This window comes from Panthera pardus, unplaced genomic scaffold (genome assembly GCF_024362965.1).
Source record: "Panthera pardus isolate Hobbes unplaced genomic scaffold, ASM2436296v1 HiC_scaffold_17, whole genome shotgun sequence".
In the NCBI taxonomy this organism is placed as follows: Eukaryota; Metazoa; Chordata; class Mammalia; order Carnivora; family Felidae; genus Panthera; species Panthera pardus.
Genome location: NW_026526732.1, coordinates 121,265,027 through 121,287,263, shown reverse-complemented (window position 1 = coordinate 121,287,263; position 22,237 = coordinate 121,265,027). Strand labels below are relative to the sequence as shown.

Below are 22,237 nucleotides of genomic sequence, written 5' to 3'. Positions count from 1 at the left end.
AAAGCTGAACGCCAGATCCACCCCCACTCAAAGCCTGCTTCCCTTACACACAGCCCTCTATCAGTAAGTGACATCGCCATCCTTTCCGTTCCTCGGGCCAAGAATCTCCAAGTCCTATCTATCCTCTTTCTCATACGTTCACATCCAATCCATCAGAAAATTCTCTTGCCTCTGGCTCTCAGTTGGGGTTTTGTTCAATCATATTGATTTCTGTTTTTTCATTTAACTCTTTACCTGGAACTTACTTTGGAACAAACACAAGACAAAACCCCAAGATGACATATTTTTTCAAAAAAAGAAACACCTTGGGGCGCCTGGGTGGCTCAGTCGGTTAAGCGGCCGACTTCGGCTCAGGTCATGATCTCGCGGTCCATGAGTTCGAGCCCCGCGTCGGACTCTGTGCTGACAGCTCAGAGCCTGGAGCCTGTTTCAGATTCTGTGTCTCCCTCTTTCTGACCCTCCCCTGTTCATTCTCTGTCTCTCCCTGTCTCAAAAATAAATAAAACGTTAAAAAAAAATTAAAAAAAAAAAAAAGAAACACCTGTCCCATCACTGTTTATTATTAAATAATGCTTCCTGGCGAGCATGTTGATTTTAGACTCCAAATTCTCCTTGGCTTAGCAGAGTTGTTTTCTATTATAACTTCGATTTCTTTCTGGGTTTTTTTCCTCCCCTAAAATTTTCTTCAGGAATATTAATAATCTACAGGTCAGATGACTATTCTCTGCCTGATTCTCCTGTCACTTTTCTCAAAACTTCTCGGAAACTGGAACGTGTCTTATCATCAGTGGCACCTTACATGTGTCTGGTCAGGCAGCTGTCGCTGTGCCCACAGGAGTGTGAATTTGTTAAAACAACGTTTTTCCTGGTGAAACATGGATCACTGCAATTTTAGTCAACAAGTCATGAACGGACCAACTAAGAAAGAAGTATCAGAGTCCTGACTGCTGTCAGAAAACCTCTGGTTAGTACCTTTTGGTAATATTAAAAAGGGCTGTCATCAGAGCCTGCACAATGGCACCAGGAGCTTAGAAGAAAATGCCAGAGACGTAATGGACAGCTCTTAAGAAACGTTCTTGATGGCCCAGAAGCCCCCATCATGTAGACAACCAGATGTCAACTCTAAGAAAGTGATTTCAAAGGTTGGACTCTTGACATTAAGTTTGGGGAATACCTCAATCAATCTATATTGCATATCTTATTGTTTTTAAGTGTGCAACGAGTGATATGGATTAAAAACCTCTAAATACGCTGAGATAATTCAATAAATACAAAATAAAAATTCTAAGTGACAAGAAAGCATCGTATCATTGTTTGTTAGGTTTTTTCCCTTACTGTAGGGTTATATATACATGATGCACATGACAATGGACAGCCTCTGACTCGACAATGTATCTAGAATCACACCAGTTCTCACATCTCTAATGAGGGGAGTCACCATCATCTCCTGCCTCAATTTCTCAATGGCCTCCTCACAGGTCTGCTTGCTTCTACCCTTACTCCCTGTCCCTGTCTAGGTCTCAACCAGCAGTCAGTGACCCTTTAAAACTTAAGTTATACCTCAAACCCTGCAGGGTCTCTGCCTCTCACTCATAGTAAACGCCGAGTCCCTACAATGGCTCTCAAGGCCTCTGTGATCTAGCTCGTCCTCTCCCACCATGACCTCTGACTCACCTAGCACTCTCTGTGCTCCTGCCTCAGTACGGCTCCCCTGACTGTTCCCTCTGCCTGTGCCCTTCTCTACATACCCATTCAGTTGACTCCCTCACTTCGCCACAAGTCTCTGCTCGAGACTTACCCTGAGCAAAGGTGAGCAAACCGTACAGCTCCTCTTCTGTCTTTGCTACGCCCACGTTTTCTTTCTTTAAAAAGTACTTAAAATAGGTTATAATTTACTTGTTTTTAATGAATTGTTTATTCTCTATTCCCCAGCGTGAATGCTTCAAGAGGAGAGAGACCTCCACCTGTTTTGATGAATGACGTATCCCAAGCACAGAACCTGTCACCAGCAGGCACTCAATATACAACTGCATTAATAAATGACCAGAACTGTGGCACAGCCACCTGCTGAAAAGTTCAGGGATACCAAGTGAATGCAGTGACATTACAAGGTGTAGTCTAAGAATCAATCCTGATTTTTTTTTTTTTTTAGCTACAACAAAGTTCCCTTGTGCCATGGCACCCAGAGCAACTTGGGAGTTTAATTTCTAAAGTGCACAACAGCGGTGGCTACAGAAAGGATCTCTATTCTACGCATGGCATTCTAAAATTAATAATTATCAGTAAGACTGAATTCCACACATGCTTAATACTAGTTTAAATTCTTTTAATTAAAAATGCAAGACTGCTTGTAAAAGAAATTATGTCTTACCGGTAGGTCGGTGAAAGCAATACCTAAAAAACAAACAAACAAAAACCAAAAAAAGTGGCATTAGAAATGGTTTTTCAAAGGCAGACAACAGTGACAAAGCTGAACTGAATTTATAACTGAAAACAAGGGAAGGAATGGCAAAGGAAGGAAAGGAAAAATTTAAAGGCTAAATATAAAATAATGAGACCAGCATTTTTCTCAAGAACACCAACAGAGGTTGGAGTGAATGCTATCTCCTCTCAAAGTCCACATCCTTCTTAGTCACACACCAAGTCTGTTTATGGGGTACCATCTTGAAAAATGGTTTTAGATCTATCTCCTAGGCTATGTGAGGACCCTTGCGAGAATACCGGTTGCACGACAGTGACATCTGATTTTTGGCCAACACCCAAGCTGCTCTATCCAGTCTTATCACTTAATCTTCCTCACCTGGATTTAGTTTTTCAGTAATTCGGGGGGGGGGGGGTGGAGGGGCGCGGAGATTTCTTTTGTTACCAAGAAAAAGAAAAGTGAACAATGCAAAATACGGTATTTGTGTTTCCTTAAAAAAAAATGTTTCCCATGAAAGTACATTCTTAAATAACTTGACTGTTCTGTGACAAAAGTCAATTCCTCACTCAAAGAATCAAGATTTACACGGTTGAGAACTTCTCATGAATGTCCTGACAGTAATTTGAACACAGTCATTTTCCAAATATACTTGAATAACGTGACGTCATTGGAGTAAGTCTACTGGCATCCTGAAATGACGACTTAATAATCTCTCTTCAAGTATTTAAATATGTTACTTAGCGGAAAATAAAATAATAAATAAACCAAACATTTCTGTAGGATCTCATTGATAGGTTTAAAAAAATGAGCTCTAGAAAAAGAGGAGGAGATGTTGTTGGCTAGTCAGTTAATCTCAGTTCTTCCAGTCTAAATACACATTAAAACAAAGCAAAAAAAACCCAAACCAAAACAAACCAAAACAAAAACCCACACCAATACCATGACCTCTCTGGGACTGATCATCATCTAAAAATTGAGGGCGTTTCTGTTAAATTATCTTTATGGTATCTCCCCACGTGAGATTTTATGGCTCTGTAATTGTGCTATACCATCAGAAAACACAATTATCTGATATTAAAGTAATAAAACTGAAAGACAGACTATATACATCTCTACTCGATGGTTTTTAGTAAATGTGTAGAAATAGTGTTTTGTAGTCAAAGTCTTATTTTTATGACTTTTAAAAACTAGTAAATTCATGTTGGCTTGTCAAAAGGCAAACAAAGCTGGAGGTTCCCCCAAGTCCCCTGTGAAACATCCTGATCATTTTGGCTTCATTCATAAATGGAAAGCAAAGGGACTACAGGCCAAATATGAAAATTTATTCTAAAATTTTCAGAAAACTAAACAGGATACAGAAAACAACAGAGAATATTTTAGTTGCCATTCATATCTTTACCATTTGCCATAAATTAGCAGCCTGACAAATTATTTTCCTCAAAGATGTCTGTTATAGCAAAGACCGTCTACTTTTATAGTTTCAGCAGAAGTTCCTTTCTGTTATTACTGAAATCTTCAGTCTTCACCAAAAACTCTAATGGAAAAACCCAATTCCACACATGAACCTTTGGAACGTGGCCAAACCCAGCTACCACAACCTGTACACATCCAGACCACAGGAAGATGCCACTGTAACTAGTGTAATTATTGAAATTTCACACAGAAGACACTTTTTTAATATTTCTCATTTTGTGACTTGGCAAGAGGTTTTCCAAAAAGTGACCTTCAATTGATAATATTCAATAAAACAAGTAAAAAACTTTCCCAATTAAGTTAACCTGCATACCGAACTGTTTCTCCTTTACCTATTTCCTCAAATAAAAACTTCTCCATTTCTATTTCTATGATCAGTAAATATCCAGTTTTGAAAACCTTCACGAAACAGAAGCTAAAGACGTATCACCTTTTGGGTAGAAATTATCCACTCCAGGAAGTACACAACGACACTGTGGAAATAACATTTTATTTTCTAGATGCCAGTATTCGGATCAAAGTTACGTAAGCACACTTCTGTAAAGACAGTACGTATGTTCTGCTCTCTAGGCCGTATGGCCTCTGTCACAACTGCTCAATTCTGCCACCGAAACAGGGAAAGCAACCATACACATTACACAAATGAATGGGTGTGGCTACGTTCCAATGAAACTTTACTTAAAAAAAAAAAAAAAAAAAAAAAAGACAGGAGACCAATCTGGACCATGAGCCATGGTCTGTTGACCTCTGTCCTAGAGGAGTCCTTTTTTACCACTGGACTTCCAGCATCTAGCCCAGACCCTGGCAAACAATGATAATAAACAACATTTAGTGCATCCTCACTATGTGCCAGGCAATCGCCTCAGAACTTCGCATGCGTCATTTCAGTCGACCTGAACAACCAAAAAAAGGTGGGTATTATAGTAATCCTGTTTTACAAATTGAGGCACACAAATACTAACCTGCTAAGGTCACAAGGCCTAAGCCAGGAGACAAACGCAGGCAACGAAAGAACCCATTTCAATCGCTCTTATACTGCCTCTCTGTGGGCCTAATAACCATTACTTTTAGAAACGAATCATGACAAATGTCTCAAATTTACTTAAAATTAGAATGTGATCCCATCACTAAAGTACCCTTTTCCTAAAAAGCATCTCACATTTTAAAAACTGTTTCTTATTCAAGAGAAAACCTCAACATAAATGTTTGTGAAACTCGAACAGGAAACTGGCACATCACCTATGATCTTTCCACTGCCCAAAATAGAATTTTTTTCTCTGGAATAAAGTTTTAAAAACATGTCTTCCTTTGCATTTTTGAATCGAAAGTCATACCTCAAAGCAGATTTCTCCCAACTTAAGACCAAATATCTGACGCGAGCAAGGCCACTGAGACCATCCCAGTTAACTGCTTTGATAAGTCAGAGCCAAAGCAGTTATTAACAAAGAAGCTGAAGAGGCTGCATCCTTCTGGAAACTGGCTGGCCACAGCAACCCAACCTTAAACACACACGTTTTGCCTGGCGTCCTGAATCAACGTTCCTGTACCAAGGACCATATAAGGGTCTAGTATGGACTTGGAATGACCTTTTAGTCAGGTAACACAGGGCTTCAGGATCAATATTAAAACTTGGAAGGAAAAGATTGAAGCCATATATAAATGTGAAGACATTAACTGCATACCACGAAGATGCTGAGACACTAGAAAGGAATAGCTATTACCAATGTAGCAAAACACTTAGAATTTCCCACGATGAAATGAAAGACACAACAGCTTTTGTGTTCTATCAAAGAACATCTCTTATTTGCCTAAGGACACTATTTGCAGTCTAATTTTTCAATACTGTTTATGAGCCAACTGAAATTTCTGCCTTCTGAAGCTACTTATTACTTTTTGCTTCCTTACGCTTTACCTCATCAGAAATAATTTGCTTTGAGCCAAGGATTTTTCAAATAATGTGAAACCATTTTATTTGTAAAAGCATCAGTCTTACCATTCTTTCTTTATACCTTCTGTATAAAAACGAAAGCAAAAAGACTTCTAAGAAAAGCGAGTGTAACAACCGCATACGATTCGGAATTTGAAGTGCTGTGGGTGCACACGCAACTAAAAAAGCCTAATTTCCTACTCGTCTTACAATGGACGGGCTTCTTCGTGTTTCCATTAACCTGTTTATTGTGTATCTGCCATCTGTCTCTTACCCGTAGAAATCCTGCTGTTATTTTTTTCCTTTCAGTTCTGCTCCTTTCTGCAGAACTAACTTGTAGCCATCATCCTGCAGTCATCACACTGTTAGCAGGCTTGACCTTTCAGTAGGTCACGGCCTTTGGTTTGCTTGATAGTACCAATCTTTTCCTTCATTATTCCCCCATACTACAATACCAACTGACAGCCCTTCTCTTCCCCTTAGCACCTGTTACCTAGAGACTTCAGTCATGCTACGAAGTGTTTTACTCAAAGCAAAGCAGAGAACACTTAGCATTTACTTCTATTACTAGAATAAACACGTGAGAGCCCCGGGGATTATTTTCACAGTTATTCCCGTACATGTGATACAATGTGGCCTTCACAGAATACAAATTTTCGCCGTTTGCTCAACCTCCACCTGGAAGGAACAAAGAAATAATGTCTACGGGCAACTATTTATAACAGAGAACTACATAATAAATGTGACTACCATGCTGTAAGTACAATAATCACAGTATTCGGTTATTTTACATGCAATACGTTATCTTAGTACCTAAACTATGTCCATTCTTGGTGTAGAAGCAGGTATTGTTGATAAGGTTAACACAACAGCCAATGACATCACCAGTCGTAAAAGTTGGTCCATAAGGTTGTCCCGTTCCAGAAGAACAAAATGAATGTCCATCATCCCCATGATAACCATATGAATGTTTATCCCAGCCTAGAGAGAAAGTTCCAGTATATTTACAATGAAAAGTCAGGTTCCTCTGTACGAGAGCTATTCACTAAGATTATGACAAGCAAGAATGGTACAACAAACAAGAGCACAAAGATAAATTCCCAAATGTACATTTAAATTCTCAACAATTACACCACATGATTTCTACATTAAAATACTGCTCACAACACTAAGGAAAATATGCCACACAGAAGACTAAAACATGCATTAAACAAGACTCCTACCATTTAAAAAAAAAAAAAAAAAAGTCACATTTTCCATGCATATTTCCTTTGCTATCAGACCAAAGGAATTTTGCTTTGATTTGGCTTAGACACACACACACACACACACACACACACACACACACAGAGCATTTAGTGTAAAATATAAGATTTTTCTATTTTCAAAAAGTTTCCCCCCAAATTAATTTTTTAACATTGGTAAGCGGGATACCAGAAAATATAATCCAAGAATCACTTTCACACCTTCCTTAGTTTACTTTTCCTATTAGCCTACATTCCCAGAACATTAAACAAATGACAACAGGTTAAAAGCCAGGAATGTGCTGGGTAGCAAAGAGAACCAACCAATCACATGAAAATAGTTAAAGCAGTTGATATGGCTATATACTGGAAGTTAAAATGCCAAAACAAAACAAGCAAAAAACCCAAAAACCCAAAAAACCAAAAACATGCATAGTACACGTAAGTTTTGCTAAATAACATAAAATTTGAATTTTTTAAAACCTCTCGGCTTCCACTTTGAACTCGTAATACACGTGATTAAAAACACAGAAAAATCAGTATTTAACGATTTCAAATTATTACTTCAAATTTAACCAGAAAGAAGTAGTTGTAGGACAGTACTATAATTCAATCACAAGTACCTGGTAGTCTATTCATGTTCACACCTTGAGCAGAAAGACCAATTCCCATGTAACTGTTAAAAAAGGGGGGGAGGGGGGAGAAAAGCATGTTATTATAACCATATATGTAAAAAAACTACCCAACACCCTGAAACATCAGAACCCAGCCCAAGTTGAAACTCCTAGGACAGCTACAAAACAGTTATTACAATTCATTAAATGGCAAAAAGGACAATATTAAGCACAATAAAACCCAGATTCACAGTAAATTCATACAGTACTCATTCATAAAGACACCCCAACTATTAGAAATAATTATGCACTCTACTAACAACTAGAAAAACCTTTCAACTTATCCACACAAATATTTAGGATTAAGACTTCTAATAAAAAGTGTAGGGGGATTGTGGAAGAAAAAGAAAACAATAATTAGGAAACAAATATATTTCTAAAAAGACACAGTAAAGATCTAGACCACAAAAAAAGGAACAGAGATACAGATTTAGAAAAAAAAAGGATGTCAAATTCATATAAAAACATCTGAAATATTTAATAAAATTACACTTAAAAGTACTTTTAAAAGCTTATGAAATATTAATAAAACCTATAAAGACAGGAGAAAAGTGGAAAAGTATAAAGCAATACACCTGTAAATACTGACACAAAAAAACCCAACAACTAAATAAAACAGTAAACTGAATCCAGTTTGTTAAAAGGCTAATTGACTATGATTGCACCAGGATTTAAAATGGCATTTGACAGGATGCCTCAGTCGGTTAAGCATCCTACTTCGGCTCAGGTCATGATCTCACGGTTTGTAAGTTCAAGCCCCGCGTTGGGCTCTGTGCTGACAGCTCAGAGCCTGGAGCCTGCTTCAAAATCTGTATGTCCCACCCCTCCCCCCACCACGCCCTCATTCATTCTCTGCACCTCACCGGCTCCTGCTCTCTCTCAAAAATAAACATTAAAATAAAATGTCATTTGACCAATTTCAGCTACATTTCTAATAAAAACTCAAGCAAAATAAGAGTCTAAGGAAACTAAAATATGACACACCTCCCCCCCCCACCCCACCCCCCGCCCAACTCTAATACAGGAAGATATTCAACAGTAAACCCTGAAGCCATTTCCATTAAAATCAGGACATGGAGTTGTCTACAACTGTTAAACACTGTTTTGAAGTTTTCAGGTAATTTAATAAAAATAACTAGTATAATATTAAAAGATATAATCTTTACCCGTAGTCGCTATGATTATATACATAGAAAACCACAGAGTCTACTAAAAGTTTTTAGAATTACAGTTGACCCTTGAACAATGCAGGGGGTTGCAACACTGACCCCCATGCAGTCAAATATCCAAGTATAACTTGATTCTCCCTAACTAATTGTCTGCTATGGACCAGAGAAGCCTTATCAATAACATGAACGGTCAGCTGACACATATTTGGTATGCTATGTGCATTACACACCGTACTCTTACAATACAGTTGTGTCTAAAGAAAGAAAATGTCAAGGAAATCATAAGGGAGAAAAAATACATCTACCGTGCTGCATTTATTGAAAAATATCTGCATATAAGTGTACCCATGCAGTTCAAACCCGTGTTGTTCAGAGGTCAACTATAATTATTTTGGCAAAGTGACTAGAAATGAGACCAACATTTACGTTTCTCTTTTAGTAGTAACCAGAGAAAAAAAAGTGGTGTGTGTAAATATACAGTCACAAAACTACAGAAATCATAAAACAGGAGTCCCACGGCATGAAAACAAATATTAAAATAAAAGCTATAAATACATGGATATACTATGTATTTGGATAGCCTGCCAGTACAAAAAAAGAGTATCTTTCTAAAATTTATACATGTAATAAGATTTAAGAAAGATTCCCAACGGATTTTCAAAACTAGAAGGATTTTGAGAGTATTGCACGTATTTTACATGCAATGTAAGTATTGGGAGAAACAAAAGACTTAATAAAGTACAAGACTTAAGTCTTTGAGAAGAAACACGAAGCTGCGAGCAGGGATACGACGGCAGACCTGCAAGGTCCTGGGTCTAGGAGCACCCATTAACGGCTACGAGTTTCCCCTTCTGGGAAAACGGTGACTAAAAATGCTCCCCAGGAGGCACATCAGCCGTGCTCACTGCTTAAGACCAAAGACTGGAACAGGCTTCCGCTCCTGAAAGGAAGAGAAGAAAATACCGATACCACTTGTTGCCTTGGCTTAAGCCTACTGGACACCGTGGCCTAGATAAGGCTAGCAGTAGCCTCCTGACTAAACCTGAGCAAAGCTGTTGAACGATCAGGGACTGACTCTGCCAGGCTGCCAATCCCCCTGAAGGGAGAACTGGAAGACTCTTCTACCAGCTTTTGTTTGGGGGCCCAGGGGTTAGAAAGTACAAACTGTCATAAGGAGAAAAGGAGGATAGAAAAAGATGCACAAAATGAAGAGAAACTTTAAATTCTCTAATCAAAATGAGCTACAAAAGCCAAACTCTATAGGATATACCAAACATAGGCCAAGGAAATACATACAACTGCAACAAGAATTCATTCTAGATGACACAAGTGTACAATTAAGACAGAGGGAACAATTTAAAAAGGACATTTAGGATACGTAAAAGGAAAAAGGAGCCATTAGCACGGAAAATTAAAGCAGAACATCAGTGTTTATTAAGATAGGTAGCTAATTTTCCACAACTGAAAACTATCATTGTTGAATTGAAAGCGCACACACACTGAAGAAGATAAAAATAAACCCGCACGGGGCACCTGGGTGGCGCAGTTGGTTAAGCGTCCGACTTCAGCCAGGTCACGATCTCGCGGTCCGTGAGTTCAAGCCCCGCGTCAGGCTCTGGGCTGATGGCTCGGAGCCTGGAGCCTGTTTCCGATTCTGTGTCTCCCTCTCTCTCTGCCCCTCCCCCGTTCATGCTCTGTCTCTCTCTGTCCCAAAAATAAATAAAAAACGTTGAAAAAAAAATTAACAAAAAAAAAAAATAAAAAAAAAAAATAAACCCGCACGCGGACACACTACAGAATATCGGTAACACTTAATCCTAAAAGCTTCCAAAGGGAAGATGCGGCTTATGTCCCTCCAAGAAAAGACCATTAGACTGACAGCAGATTTTGCCCCAGCGGCAGTTGATGGCAATAAACAATGGCACAAAGCACTAAGGGTAAAGAACAGTCTAGAACTTAAGGTAAAGAACCTAGAACTTAATGCCCAGATCAAGCTGCACTGAAAATGAGGGCAGCAGAAGGTATTTAAAGACACTAAAAAGCTAACAGTTTTACTATCCACAGACCCTCACAAAAGAACTACTTCAAGATATGCTTTACCAGAAAGTGAAAAAGTAAAAAAAAAAAAAAAAAAAAAACAACAGAAGAAATGCAAGGGTCAAAGAAACAATAATCAGCACAAAAAATGATGACATATGTAACTAAAAATAATCCCTCAAAATACTATTATTTTAAAATTCTATAATCCATACCTAACACGCTAGAATACAATTAACGGTACTTTACATATAAAGACACGGGAAAACATGACCCATATCCAAGAGAAAAGAAACAAAAAACAGAATGACCCTGAGATGATGGAGTGGTTGAAATTAAAATATAAAGAATTTAAAGCAACTCTTGTTACAATGCTCAAGGACGTAAAGGGAAATATGCTTGTGATCATTTCAACAAAGAAGAAGAAACAATAAAAAAAAAAAAAACCCAAAAATTCTAGAGCTGAAAAATACCTGAAATAAGCACTTACATACTTAACAGCACACTGGAAATGGCAAAATGAGTTAAGTAAACATGAAGACAGAGCTATCTGAAGAACAGAGAGAAAAATGAGGGGAAAAAAGAGTTGCCTAAGGCAGTATCCAAAGGTCTAACATACATGTAAACCCGAGTCCCACAAGGAGAAAGAGAAAATGGGTTAAAAATTTGAGAAAAATCTCCCAAGTCTGGGAAAAGCATTTATAGATTCAATAATCTACAGGTTAAACATAAAGAAAAGCACACCTATGCACAAGTCACAAGCCAAACTGCTGAAAAGTAAGAATAAAGTGAAATAGTGAAAGCAGCCAGAAAAAAAAAAACAAAAAAAAAAACCTATTACTGTCACAGGAACACTGAGCTGCATACTCGTGCATTTCTCACATGAAAATAAGAAAATTTTATTTCACAGTAAAATATCTATAAATGCAGAAACTGGGGGAGGGGATCTCATTATATTATCACATTTAAGTTCCTTAAATTCACTGCACTATACAAAATCATGCAATAAAAACCACAGGGCTTATGGGAAAAAATGGGGTAAGAGCATGGCATTCCAAAACTCTAGCAGTAACACATTTAAAAAAGACAGAGAAGGGGCGCCTGGGTGGCGCAGTCGGTTAAGCGTCCGACTTCAGCCAGGTCACGATCTCGCGGTCCGTGAGTTCGAGCCCCGCGTCAGGCTCTGGGCTGATGGCTCGGAGCCTGGAGAGCCTGTTTCCGATTCTGTGTCTCCCTCTCTCTCTGCCCCTCCCCCGTTCATGCTCTGTCTCTCTCTGTCTGTCCCAAAAATAAATAAAAAACGTTGAAAAAAAAAAATTAAAAAAAAAAAAAAAAGACAGAGAAGAACCCAATTAAAAAATTTTTTTTCAAAAAAAAATTTTTACACAAGCTAAATTGATTAAAATACATAAACACAACAATAAATATAGCCTCCTGCACTGAAGAAGACTTGAAGTTCACTTGGGGAAGTGGGTGGCACAGGACTGTAGCTTGTGGTTTATTGTGAAGCGGTGGAAGAAAAGTTGTTTGCCGGGCAAATCTGTAACAGCAGATGTGGATGGGTGTGGCTTGTAACAGGCAGTGAACCAACATAGTTGGTAGATGTCTGAGGTGTGGCATGACATATAAAAGCAAGTTCGAATTACACAGCAATGAGGGAGTGGCAAGATTTTTAAAGTACATGAACAAGAAATTTATTTTTTATTATTTTTTAATAATATTTATTTTTGAGAGACAGAACATGAGGGGGGAGGGGCAGAGAGAGAGAGAGGGAGACACAGAATCTGAAGCAGACTCCACGCTCTGAGCTGTCAGTCAGCACAGAGCCCCATGTGGGGCTCGAACTCACAAACTGTGAGATCATGACCTGAGCCAAAGTCAGATGTATAACCGACTGAGCCACCCAGGAGCTCCAATGAATAAGAAATTTATTATTGTGATACTCTGTGTTTAGCAAAGGAAATGGCTATAAAATTTTTTCAGATCAATATATCAATTTCAAATTATACAGTTATTAGCATTTTAAAAATAATGGTTGCACCAAATATCAAAGAACAGAGACTAAGAAGATTAGTTTATATTCCTACTATAGGTTTAAGGTTTAAGTCAATTAGCTTGTTAATTTCCCATCTGTTCTCTCCATTCATCCTTTTCTACGTTCTTTGTATTTTTCTATATTTACCCTTTGTTATTAGCTTTCTGCTGTATGTTTTGATAGTATATCAATGAACACCATGTGTTAAGAAATGCATCTTTAACCCACATATTCTTGACTGAATTAGTATATTTATTACATGATGACAATGTAACACAAAACTTTTAAAGCCCGTTTACCTCTTCTCACATTTTTGCCACTCACTCCACAAGAACGGCACCATTCTTGCTTTGTTTAGTTAATGCTACTTAACTCATTAGACACACAACAGACTTCTCATCAGAGACCATGGAAGCCAGAGGCAGTGGGATGACGTTTGGCAATGCTGAAAAAGCAAACTCTGTAAAGCAAGAATTCTATATAGAGCAAAACTATGTTTCAAAAACAGAGAAACTGAGATATTCCAAAGTAAACAAAAACTGGAAGCTTGTCACTAACAAACCTGCATAAGAAATGATAAGGCATAAAAGAAAGGAAACTAGAGACTAACTCAAATACATACAAAGCAAGGACATCAATACAGATAACTACATAGGTAAATACAAAAGAAGGTATGAATGGTTGTTTCTAACTCTCTTCTCCTACATAAAAAACATAAAAGCAATAATTATAACTCTTTAGGTTTAAATTGCACACAGATAGAATTTTAAGACAATAACAGTGAAAAGAAGAAATTAAATATATTAGGAAGCAAAATTTAACATACTATTGGAATTAAGTTGGTATTAATCCAAATTATATATTTTTTTATTTAAAAAAAATTTTTTTTTAATGTTTTATTTATTTTTGAGACAGAGGGAGAGACAGAGCATGAGCAGGGGAGGGGCAGAGAGAGAGGGAGACACAGAATCGGAAGCAGGCTCCAGGCTCTGAGCTGTCAGCACAGAGCCCGATGCGGGGCCCAAACTCACAAGCTGTGAGATCATGACCTGAGCCGAAGTCGGATGCTCAACCGACTAAGCCACCCAGACGCCCCCCAAATTATATTTTTATGTTAAGGTATTATCTGAGTAATCCTCCAGAGCAACCACTAAGAAAATAACTCAGAAACTACAGAAAAGAAACCACAATGAAATTGAGAGGTATACTAGAAGACATTTAATTCACACAAAAGCAATAATGGAAGAGCACAGAAACAAAAAGATACAACACATGTAATAAATATCAAAATGGCAGACTTAAGTCCTACGTTATCAGCAATGATAAGAAACACAAATGGATAAAGTCATCCAATTAAGAGGTAGAGACTCATAGAACAGTATTTTTCATTAAAAAAAAAAAAAACAAACAATGGCATATTGTCTAGGGGAACACTAGATTTGAACACACAAGATGAAAATAAAAGGAAGGAAAAAAGACATTCTAAATAGTAATCAAACAAGAAATTAAGTAATCTATTACTAATACCAGACAAAATAGACCTTAAGACAAAAGCTGCTACTAGAAACAAAAGGATACATTTTATCATCAAAAGGGTCAATACATCAAGAAAACATAACAATTATACACAAATACAAACCTACCAACAGAGCCCTATTTAAAGTGAAGACTCCAAGAATTAAAAGAAATACACAAGTCAAAATGATGGCTGAAAATTTCAATAACTCACTTTGAATGACGGATGGAACAATCAGAGGATCAACAAGGAAATGCAAACTTGAACACAACTGTAAACCAACCAGAACCAACAGACATCTATAGAACTCTCCACCAACCATGGTGAGACATGCTTCTCAAGAGCACACAGAAGAATCTCCAGGCCCTAAAACAAGCCCCTGTAAATTTAAAATAACTGAAATCATACACAGCATATTCTCCAACCACAAAGAAATTAAATTAGAAATCACAAACATGGGGTACTAGGTAGCTCAGTTGGTTATAAGTGTCTGACTCTTGATTTCGGCTCAGGTTACGATCTCACCTTTCATGAGATCGAGCCCCGCGTCGGCTCTGCACCGACAGCACCGAGCCTGCTTGGGATTCTCTCTCCCTCTGTTCCTCCCCAGTGCACACACACACGCACGCTCGCTCTCTCTCTCAATAAATAAATGAACACTAAAAAAATTTAAAGAACTCATAAATACAATAAAAATTGGAATGTACACAAATATGTGGAAGCTAAACACACTTCTAAAAATTCACAAAGAAACCACAATGGAAATTAGAAAATACTTAGAAATGAAGGAAAATGAAAACATAATACACCAAAACTTATGGGATGCATCTAACGTAGTACTTGGAAGGAAATTTATAGCTGCAGTTTCCTATATTTTAAAAAAAGAAATATCTCAGGGCACCTGGCTGGCTCAGTTGATAGAGTGCACGACTCTTATCTTGGGGTTGTAAGTTCAAGCTCCTTGTTGGGTGTAGAGTTTACTTAAAAATAAAATCTTGAGGGGCGCCTGGGTGGCTCAGTCGGTTAAGCCTCCGACTTCAGCTCAGGTCACGATCTCACGGTCTGTGAGTTCGAGCCCCGCATCGGGCTCTGGGCTGATGGCTCAGAGCCTGGAGCCTGCTTCCGATTCTGTGTCTCCCTCTCTCTCTGCCCCTCCCCCGTTCATGCTCTGTCTCTCTCTGTCTCAAAAATAAATAAACATAAAAAAAATAAAAATAAAAAAAAATAAAATAAAATCTTGAAAAAAAAAAAAAGAAATAGATCTAATGAATAATCCAACTTTCTACACTGAGAAACTAGAAAATTAAAACAAAACAAACCCCCCCCCAAAACTAACAAACCCAAGCAAGCAATGGGATTAAAAGATTAGAGCAGAAATAAATGCAAAAATGACCAGAAAACAACAGAATCACTGAATCCAAAAGGTGGTTCTACTACGAAAGAAAAAGACTCAACAAAAGCAGCAACAAAAGAGCGGTAATTACTACCAAAGTAACAAAAGATTTTAAGGAAATAAAAAGAATTATAAGAAAATACTGTGAAAAACTATATAGCAACATACTACGGAAACTATTTAAAATGGACAAATCCCTAAAAAGTCATAAACTACCAAAACTGAATAGCAATCTTAAAACTTGCCACAAAGAAAAGCCCATGCTCAGATGGCCTCACTGGTGAATTCTACCAAACATAAAGAAAACTGATCACCAATCCTCAGACTCCTCCCTGCAAATTTGTAACAGTTTCTAGCTAATTCTACAGGGCCAATGTTACCCTGTTGTCAAAATCAAGCAGATACCACAAGAAAACAAGAGAAAATATCCTTTACAAATATAGATGCTCAAATCTTCGACTAGGAAACCAAATTTGGCAACACACAGAAAAGGACTGTACATCATGAACAAGAGAAATTTATCCTAGAAATGCAGGTTGGCTTCGAAACACAATCAACATAATACACCATACTTGCAGAATAGAGAATAAAAACAACTTGATCCCTGACACAGAAAAAGAATTAGACAAAATCCAACATCCCTTCTTTACAAAAACACTCAACAAGTCAGGAATAAAAGGGAACCTCCTAACCCGGTAAAAAGTATCTATTACAAAAAATCCACAGCTAACATCATACTTAACGGTAAAAGGCTAAATGCTTTCCCCTTAAAATCAGGAACAAGAAAAGGATAACCCCTTTTACTCTTTCTATTCAACACAGAACTGGAGGTTCTAGCTTGGGCAATAAGGCAAGAAAAAGAAAAGACATCCGTATTGTAAAGTCAGGAAGAAACATACCCTAGTCACATACAACACAATTTTATACATAAAAAATCCTCAGAATCCTTACCAAAAAACTATTAAACAAGTTCAGTAATACTGCAGGATACAGGTTCGATATGCAAAAATCAGTTTTATTTCTACTCTCTAGCAACAATTTGAAAATAAATTTAAGAAAACAATTTCATTTACAACAGAATCAAAGAATATCTAGAAATAAAATTAACAAAAAAGTGCAAGACTTGAACGCTAAAAACTACAAAACGTTGTTGAAAGAAATTAAAGAACATCTAAATAAATGGAAAGACACCCACATTCACGGATTGAAAGAATACTGGTAAGATGGCAATGCTGTCCTAATTAATCTAGAGATTCAAGGCAACCCTTATCAAAATTCTAACTTGCTTTTCAGCAGAAATGGAGAAACTGATCCTGAAATTCATATGGAAATGCAACAGGGCCCAGGAGAACTGATCTATCTGGAAAAACAAAACAAAACAAAAAAACTTGGTGGACTCACACTTCAGTGTTAGAACTCGCTATAAAGTTACAGTACTTAGGACAGTGTATTATTACTGGCTTAAGAACAGACATATGTATTAATGCAACAGGACTGAGAGTTTAGAAATTAACTCTTATGTTTATGGCCAAGTGATTAGGGTAAGAGAGACAAGACAATTTCATGGAAAAAACAAGTCTTTGATTTAATGGAAATTGAATGGAAAAGACAATAGTCTTTCTACAACTGATGCAGGGACTAGATGTATCTAGGCAAAAGAATGAAAACAAAGCCATACCTCGACACCATATATAAAATGTAACTCAGAATGAATTAGAGAACATAAAAACTCTTAGACAAAAACACCAGAGTAAATCTTCATAACCTCGGATTAGGCAATAGTTTCTTAGATATTATACCAAAAACACAAGTAACAACCACAAAAAGATAAACTGGACTTCATAAAAATACAAAACTTTTGTGCTTTGAAGAATATTGTTAAGGAATTTAAAACAGGATAAGATATATGCAAATCAGCTGTCAGGGACTTGTATTCAGAACACACAAACAACTCTCACAACTTAGCAATAAAAAGAAAACCCAACTAAAATATGGCCAGAGGACCTGAACAGACATTTCTCCAATGAAAATATACAAATAGCCAATAAGTACATGAAGTGATGCTCCATATCACTAGTCATTAAGGAAATGCAAATCGAAATCATTATGAGATCTCACTTCACACACCCCACGAGGACGAGAATCAAGAATAGACTGGAATCATGAATGAGCGTTTAGAACTTTCACAGTTGGTGACGAGGTAAAACAGCGCAGTCACTTTGGAAAACTGTCTGGAAGTTCCTTGAAATGGGAATCATTGAGTTTCTTTCTGACCCAGCAATTCAACTCCTGGTTATCTACCCAGGAGAAACAAAAACATATCCACACAGAAACATGACACAAATGTTTATAACAGCATCATTCCAAATAGCCAGAAATGTGTTTCCACCTACTGATGAATAAACACAATGTGATATATCCTTATAATGGAATATTTGGCAAGAAAAAGGAATGGAATACTGACAAATGCCGCAACAGAAATCAACTCTGAAAACATCATGTTAAGATAAATAAGCCAGAAACAAAGGTCACGTGTTGTATGATTCCATTTATATGAAACGCCCAGGGTGTAGGTAAATCCATGGAAACAAAATAGGCACGTGGTTGCCCATGATCAGGAGAAGGGACTGCTGATGAGTACAGGATTTCTTTTCGCGCCATGAAAATGTTCTAAAATTAAACAGTGGTGAGGATTGCACAATTCCGTGAATATGCTAAAAACTACCTAACTTCATGCTTTTAAGGGTAAATTTTTATAACTATGAATAATGTCTCAGTAAGATTCTCATTAAAACATCAACAAGAGGACTTTTGTTTGCAGCGCGAATATGTAAAGAGCTCGGAACTTGTCACTCCCTTCCGCACAACAAGAAAAAAAAGGTGAACAAATAAAAAGGCTACAACGCTGTGTGATTACAGAGAATCAGAGCTTACCATGAGCAGGAGTCTCTGAAGATAGTAACTGGTACGAATATCACCTGGGTGGCTCAGGTGGTTAAGTCTGTCTGACTCCTGATTTCAGCTCAGGTCATGATCTCATGGTTTCTGAGATCGAGCCCCACGTCCAGCTCTTCACTGACAGCGCAGAGCCTGCTCAGGATTCTCTCTCTCCCCTCCTCAACACACACACACACTGTCTCTCTCTCTCTCTCTCTCTCTCTCAAAACAAACAAATTTTTAAAAACTAAAAGGTAACAATGAATTCCTGAAGGCAGAGTATAAACTAGCTTGAAGCTTTAAAACTGCTGATGGCCCAGTCTTCCAGAAGCCTCCACACTTGGATGAGTTTTACCTTGTCACCAGGTTATCACCCAGGAGCAAGAAGAGCTCTTCAGTTCTGTCCACGGGAAGGGGAAAAGTAACCATTCAGAGATAACACCCAGAGCAGTGTGTCCCTTTTAACAAAGACCTGCCTTCAAGAGAAACTACTTTATCAGAACCTTATTTGAATTAGAAAAAGAGCATTTAGACAACGCCAGTTCTTGTTAGCCTTCCTGACTGAAGAGAAAGGGTTAAAAAAAAAAGAGAAAGACTAAAATTCTTCTGAAATTCAGAGGAAAGGGACACTAGTCCACTATAACAACTGAGATTTAGTCATTAAATCACAGACCATTGCCTTTCCCTGGTACCTTATCACCACGTCAGCAAGGCTCTAGTGTAACACTATAATAGTCAATTACAACTGACAGAGGTGCAAGACACAGACTCTATTTAAGGAGTTTCTAGGGAAACCCCAAATAAGAGTGACAACAAAAACAAGGAAACCAGAGAAAAATGAAGCCCCTGACACAGTCAAACAATACATACACCAAGGAAACATTAAACACAACTTGACTCCTAGCCACGGTATAAAACATCATATAAAGATCTATTTACCTAAATTTCTATTACCCAATCAATTATGTAACATTCTCAACAACAACAAAAAAATCACACTGCATGTTAAATAGCAAGAAAAATACAATCTGGAGAAATAAAGCAAGTATCGCAATCAGACTCAGGCAAGGCAGAGATTTGGGAATTTTCAAACTAAGAATTTAAGATAACTGTGATTAATAGGCTGTAGGCTATAAGAAATTTTTTTTTTTTTAATGCTAGAAGTTAAAAACATTATTACAAACAGTGCTCTTGATGCGTTCATCATTCGACCAAACACAACTGAGAAAGCCACCAGTGAGCTTAAGGATATGTTATTAAGAACTTCCCAAACTGAAATGCCAAGAGAAAAAAAAAGGAATAAAAAGATCAGAACAGAACATACAAGAGCTGCAGGACCAATATAAAAGGTGTCACATACACATAATGGGGACACCAAAAGAAGAGGAAAGAAACTTGAGTATTTTAAGTAATAATGGCTGGGAATTTTTCCAAAATTCATGACCGGCATGAAACCAAAATTCCAGAAAGGTTACAGAACACTAAACAAGATAAATACCAAAACATCAACACCCAGGCTTACATTCAAATTTCAGAAAGTCAAAAAAGAAAATCTTGAAATAAACTAAGGGCACAACAAAACAAAACCTCACCTGTAAGGAAAAAGGATTAAGAATTACACGAAGACTTATTCTCAGAAACCACGCAAGCAAGAAGAGACTGCAGTGACATACCTGAACGCTGAAAGAAAAAAACTATTCCCCTAAAATTCGGTGTCCAGCAAAATTATCCTTAAAAGGTTAACGACAAATACTTTATTAGACAATCAAAAACTCCCAAGAACTGCCAACAGACTTGCCTTGCAAAAAATATTAAAAGTTCTTCGGAGAGAAGGAAAAAGTATTGGGGAGGAACTCAGATCCACATAAAGAATCAGGCAAGAAATAAATGAAGATATGATAAAACCTTGCATTCTTCTCATTCTGAATTGATCTTAACTGTTGGAAATAAAAACAGCGACAATAAATTGGGTAATTACAGTTTATGGACAAGTGAAATGAGTGAGAGCAGTATTATATGAGATGGGAGGGAGGAAGTGGTTATAATGTAATAAAGAACCTGTACTACCTGTAAAATGGTAAAGTGTTTTTCGAAAATGGACTTACACTCATGAAAATGACTACTGCAAACTCTGAGGCAACTAGGAGAGAAAATGCAATCATAAAAAAATGCTCAATTAAAACCAGAGGAGGAAGAAAGCAGATTTTTCTTTTGAATAAAGGCAACGAGGAACAAACGCAATGAACAGAAGACAAGTACAAATAGCACTGACACTAATCCAGCTACAACAGTCAGTTTCAATGTGAGAGGTCGAAATATATCAATTAAGAAAACTGCCAGTTTGGATAAGAAAACAAGGCCAAAGTATATAGCATCTACAAGAAACCCACATTAAATATAGATACACACATAGATGGAAAGTAAAGGGACAGAGAAAGGCATACCGTGCTAATAATACCAATCAAAAGAAAGCGGGACTAGCTATGTTAATTTCAAAGCAGATTTAACAAGGAAAACTATCAGAACTAAAGAGCATTTCATAACAATAAAGAACCAATTCTTGAAGATATAATAATCCTTAATGTTTACGCACCAGTAACAAAACGTCACAAGATGTATGGCAAAAACTGACGGAACTGCAAGGAAAAATAGTTAAATCCACTATTACAACCAGAGACGTCAACAAATATGCATTAGTAACCGGCAGACACAGAAAAGAAGCACGCATGTAGTCAAACTCAAAGACATCATCAATCAACTGGTTTTCATTGACATTTATACAACACTTCACCCATTAACAGCAGAATACCCACTCTTCTCACGCTCACAAGAACATTCACCAAGACAGACCACCTTCTGCTCCAGCAATCGTGCTCCTAGGTATTTTTACCCAAATAAGGTGAAAACTTATGTCCAAACAAAAACCTGCACATGCAGCTTTGTTCGTAACTGTCAAAAACTGGAAGTAACCAAGATGCCCCTCATTAGGTAAACAGGTAAACAAACGGTGATACATCCGTACAATGGAGTATCATTCAGTGATACAAAGAAATAACCTATCAAGCCATGAAAAGACATGGAAGAATCTTAAATGCGTGCTAAGTGAAAGAAGTCAGTATGAAACGGCTACATACTGTATGATTCCAATTATAACCCTCGAGAAAAGGTAAAATTATGGAGACAGTGAAAAGATCAGCAGTTGCCGGGAAGTTTGGAGACGGGGGGCAGAGAGGGGAGGGACAAACAGGTGGAACCAGAGGGGATTTTTAGGGCAGTGAAACTATTCTGTAAGACACCGTAAAGGTGGATACAAGACATTATGCGTTTGCCAAACCGCACAGAACTGTACAACAAAGAGTAAACCCCAATGTAATCTATGGACTGTAGTTAGTAATAAGCTATCAATCCTG

At 37.5% G+C, this 22,237-nt stretch overlaps 1 protein-coding gene across 1 annotated transcript in view; it reads right to left on the bottom strand.

Moving 5' to 3' along the window:
* RANBP9 (RAN binding protein 9) overlaps positions 1–22,237 on the bottom strand; it is a 90,838-nt gene that overhangs the window by 30,163 nt on the left and 38,438 nt on the right. Inside the window, 3 exon segments of the mRNA XM_019420012.2 lie at positions 2,372–2,394; positions 6,636–6,803; positions 7,690–7,742. Of these exon segments, the coding sequence (XP_019275557.2) occupies positions 2,372–2,394; positions 6,636–6,803; positions 7,690–7,742 (244 nt within the window).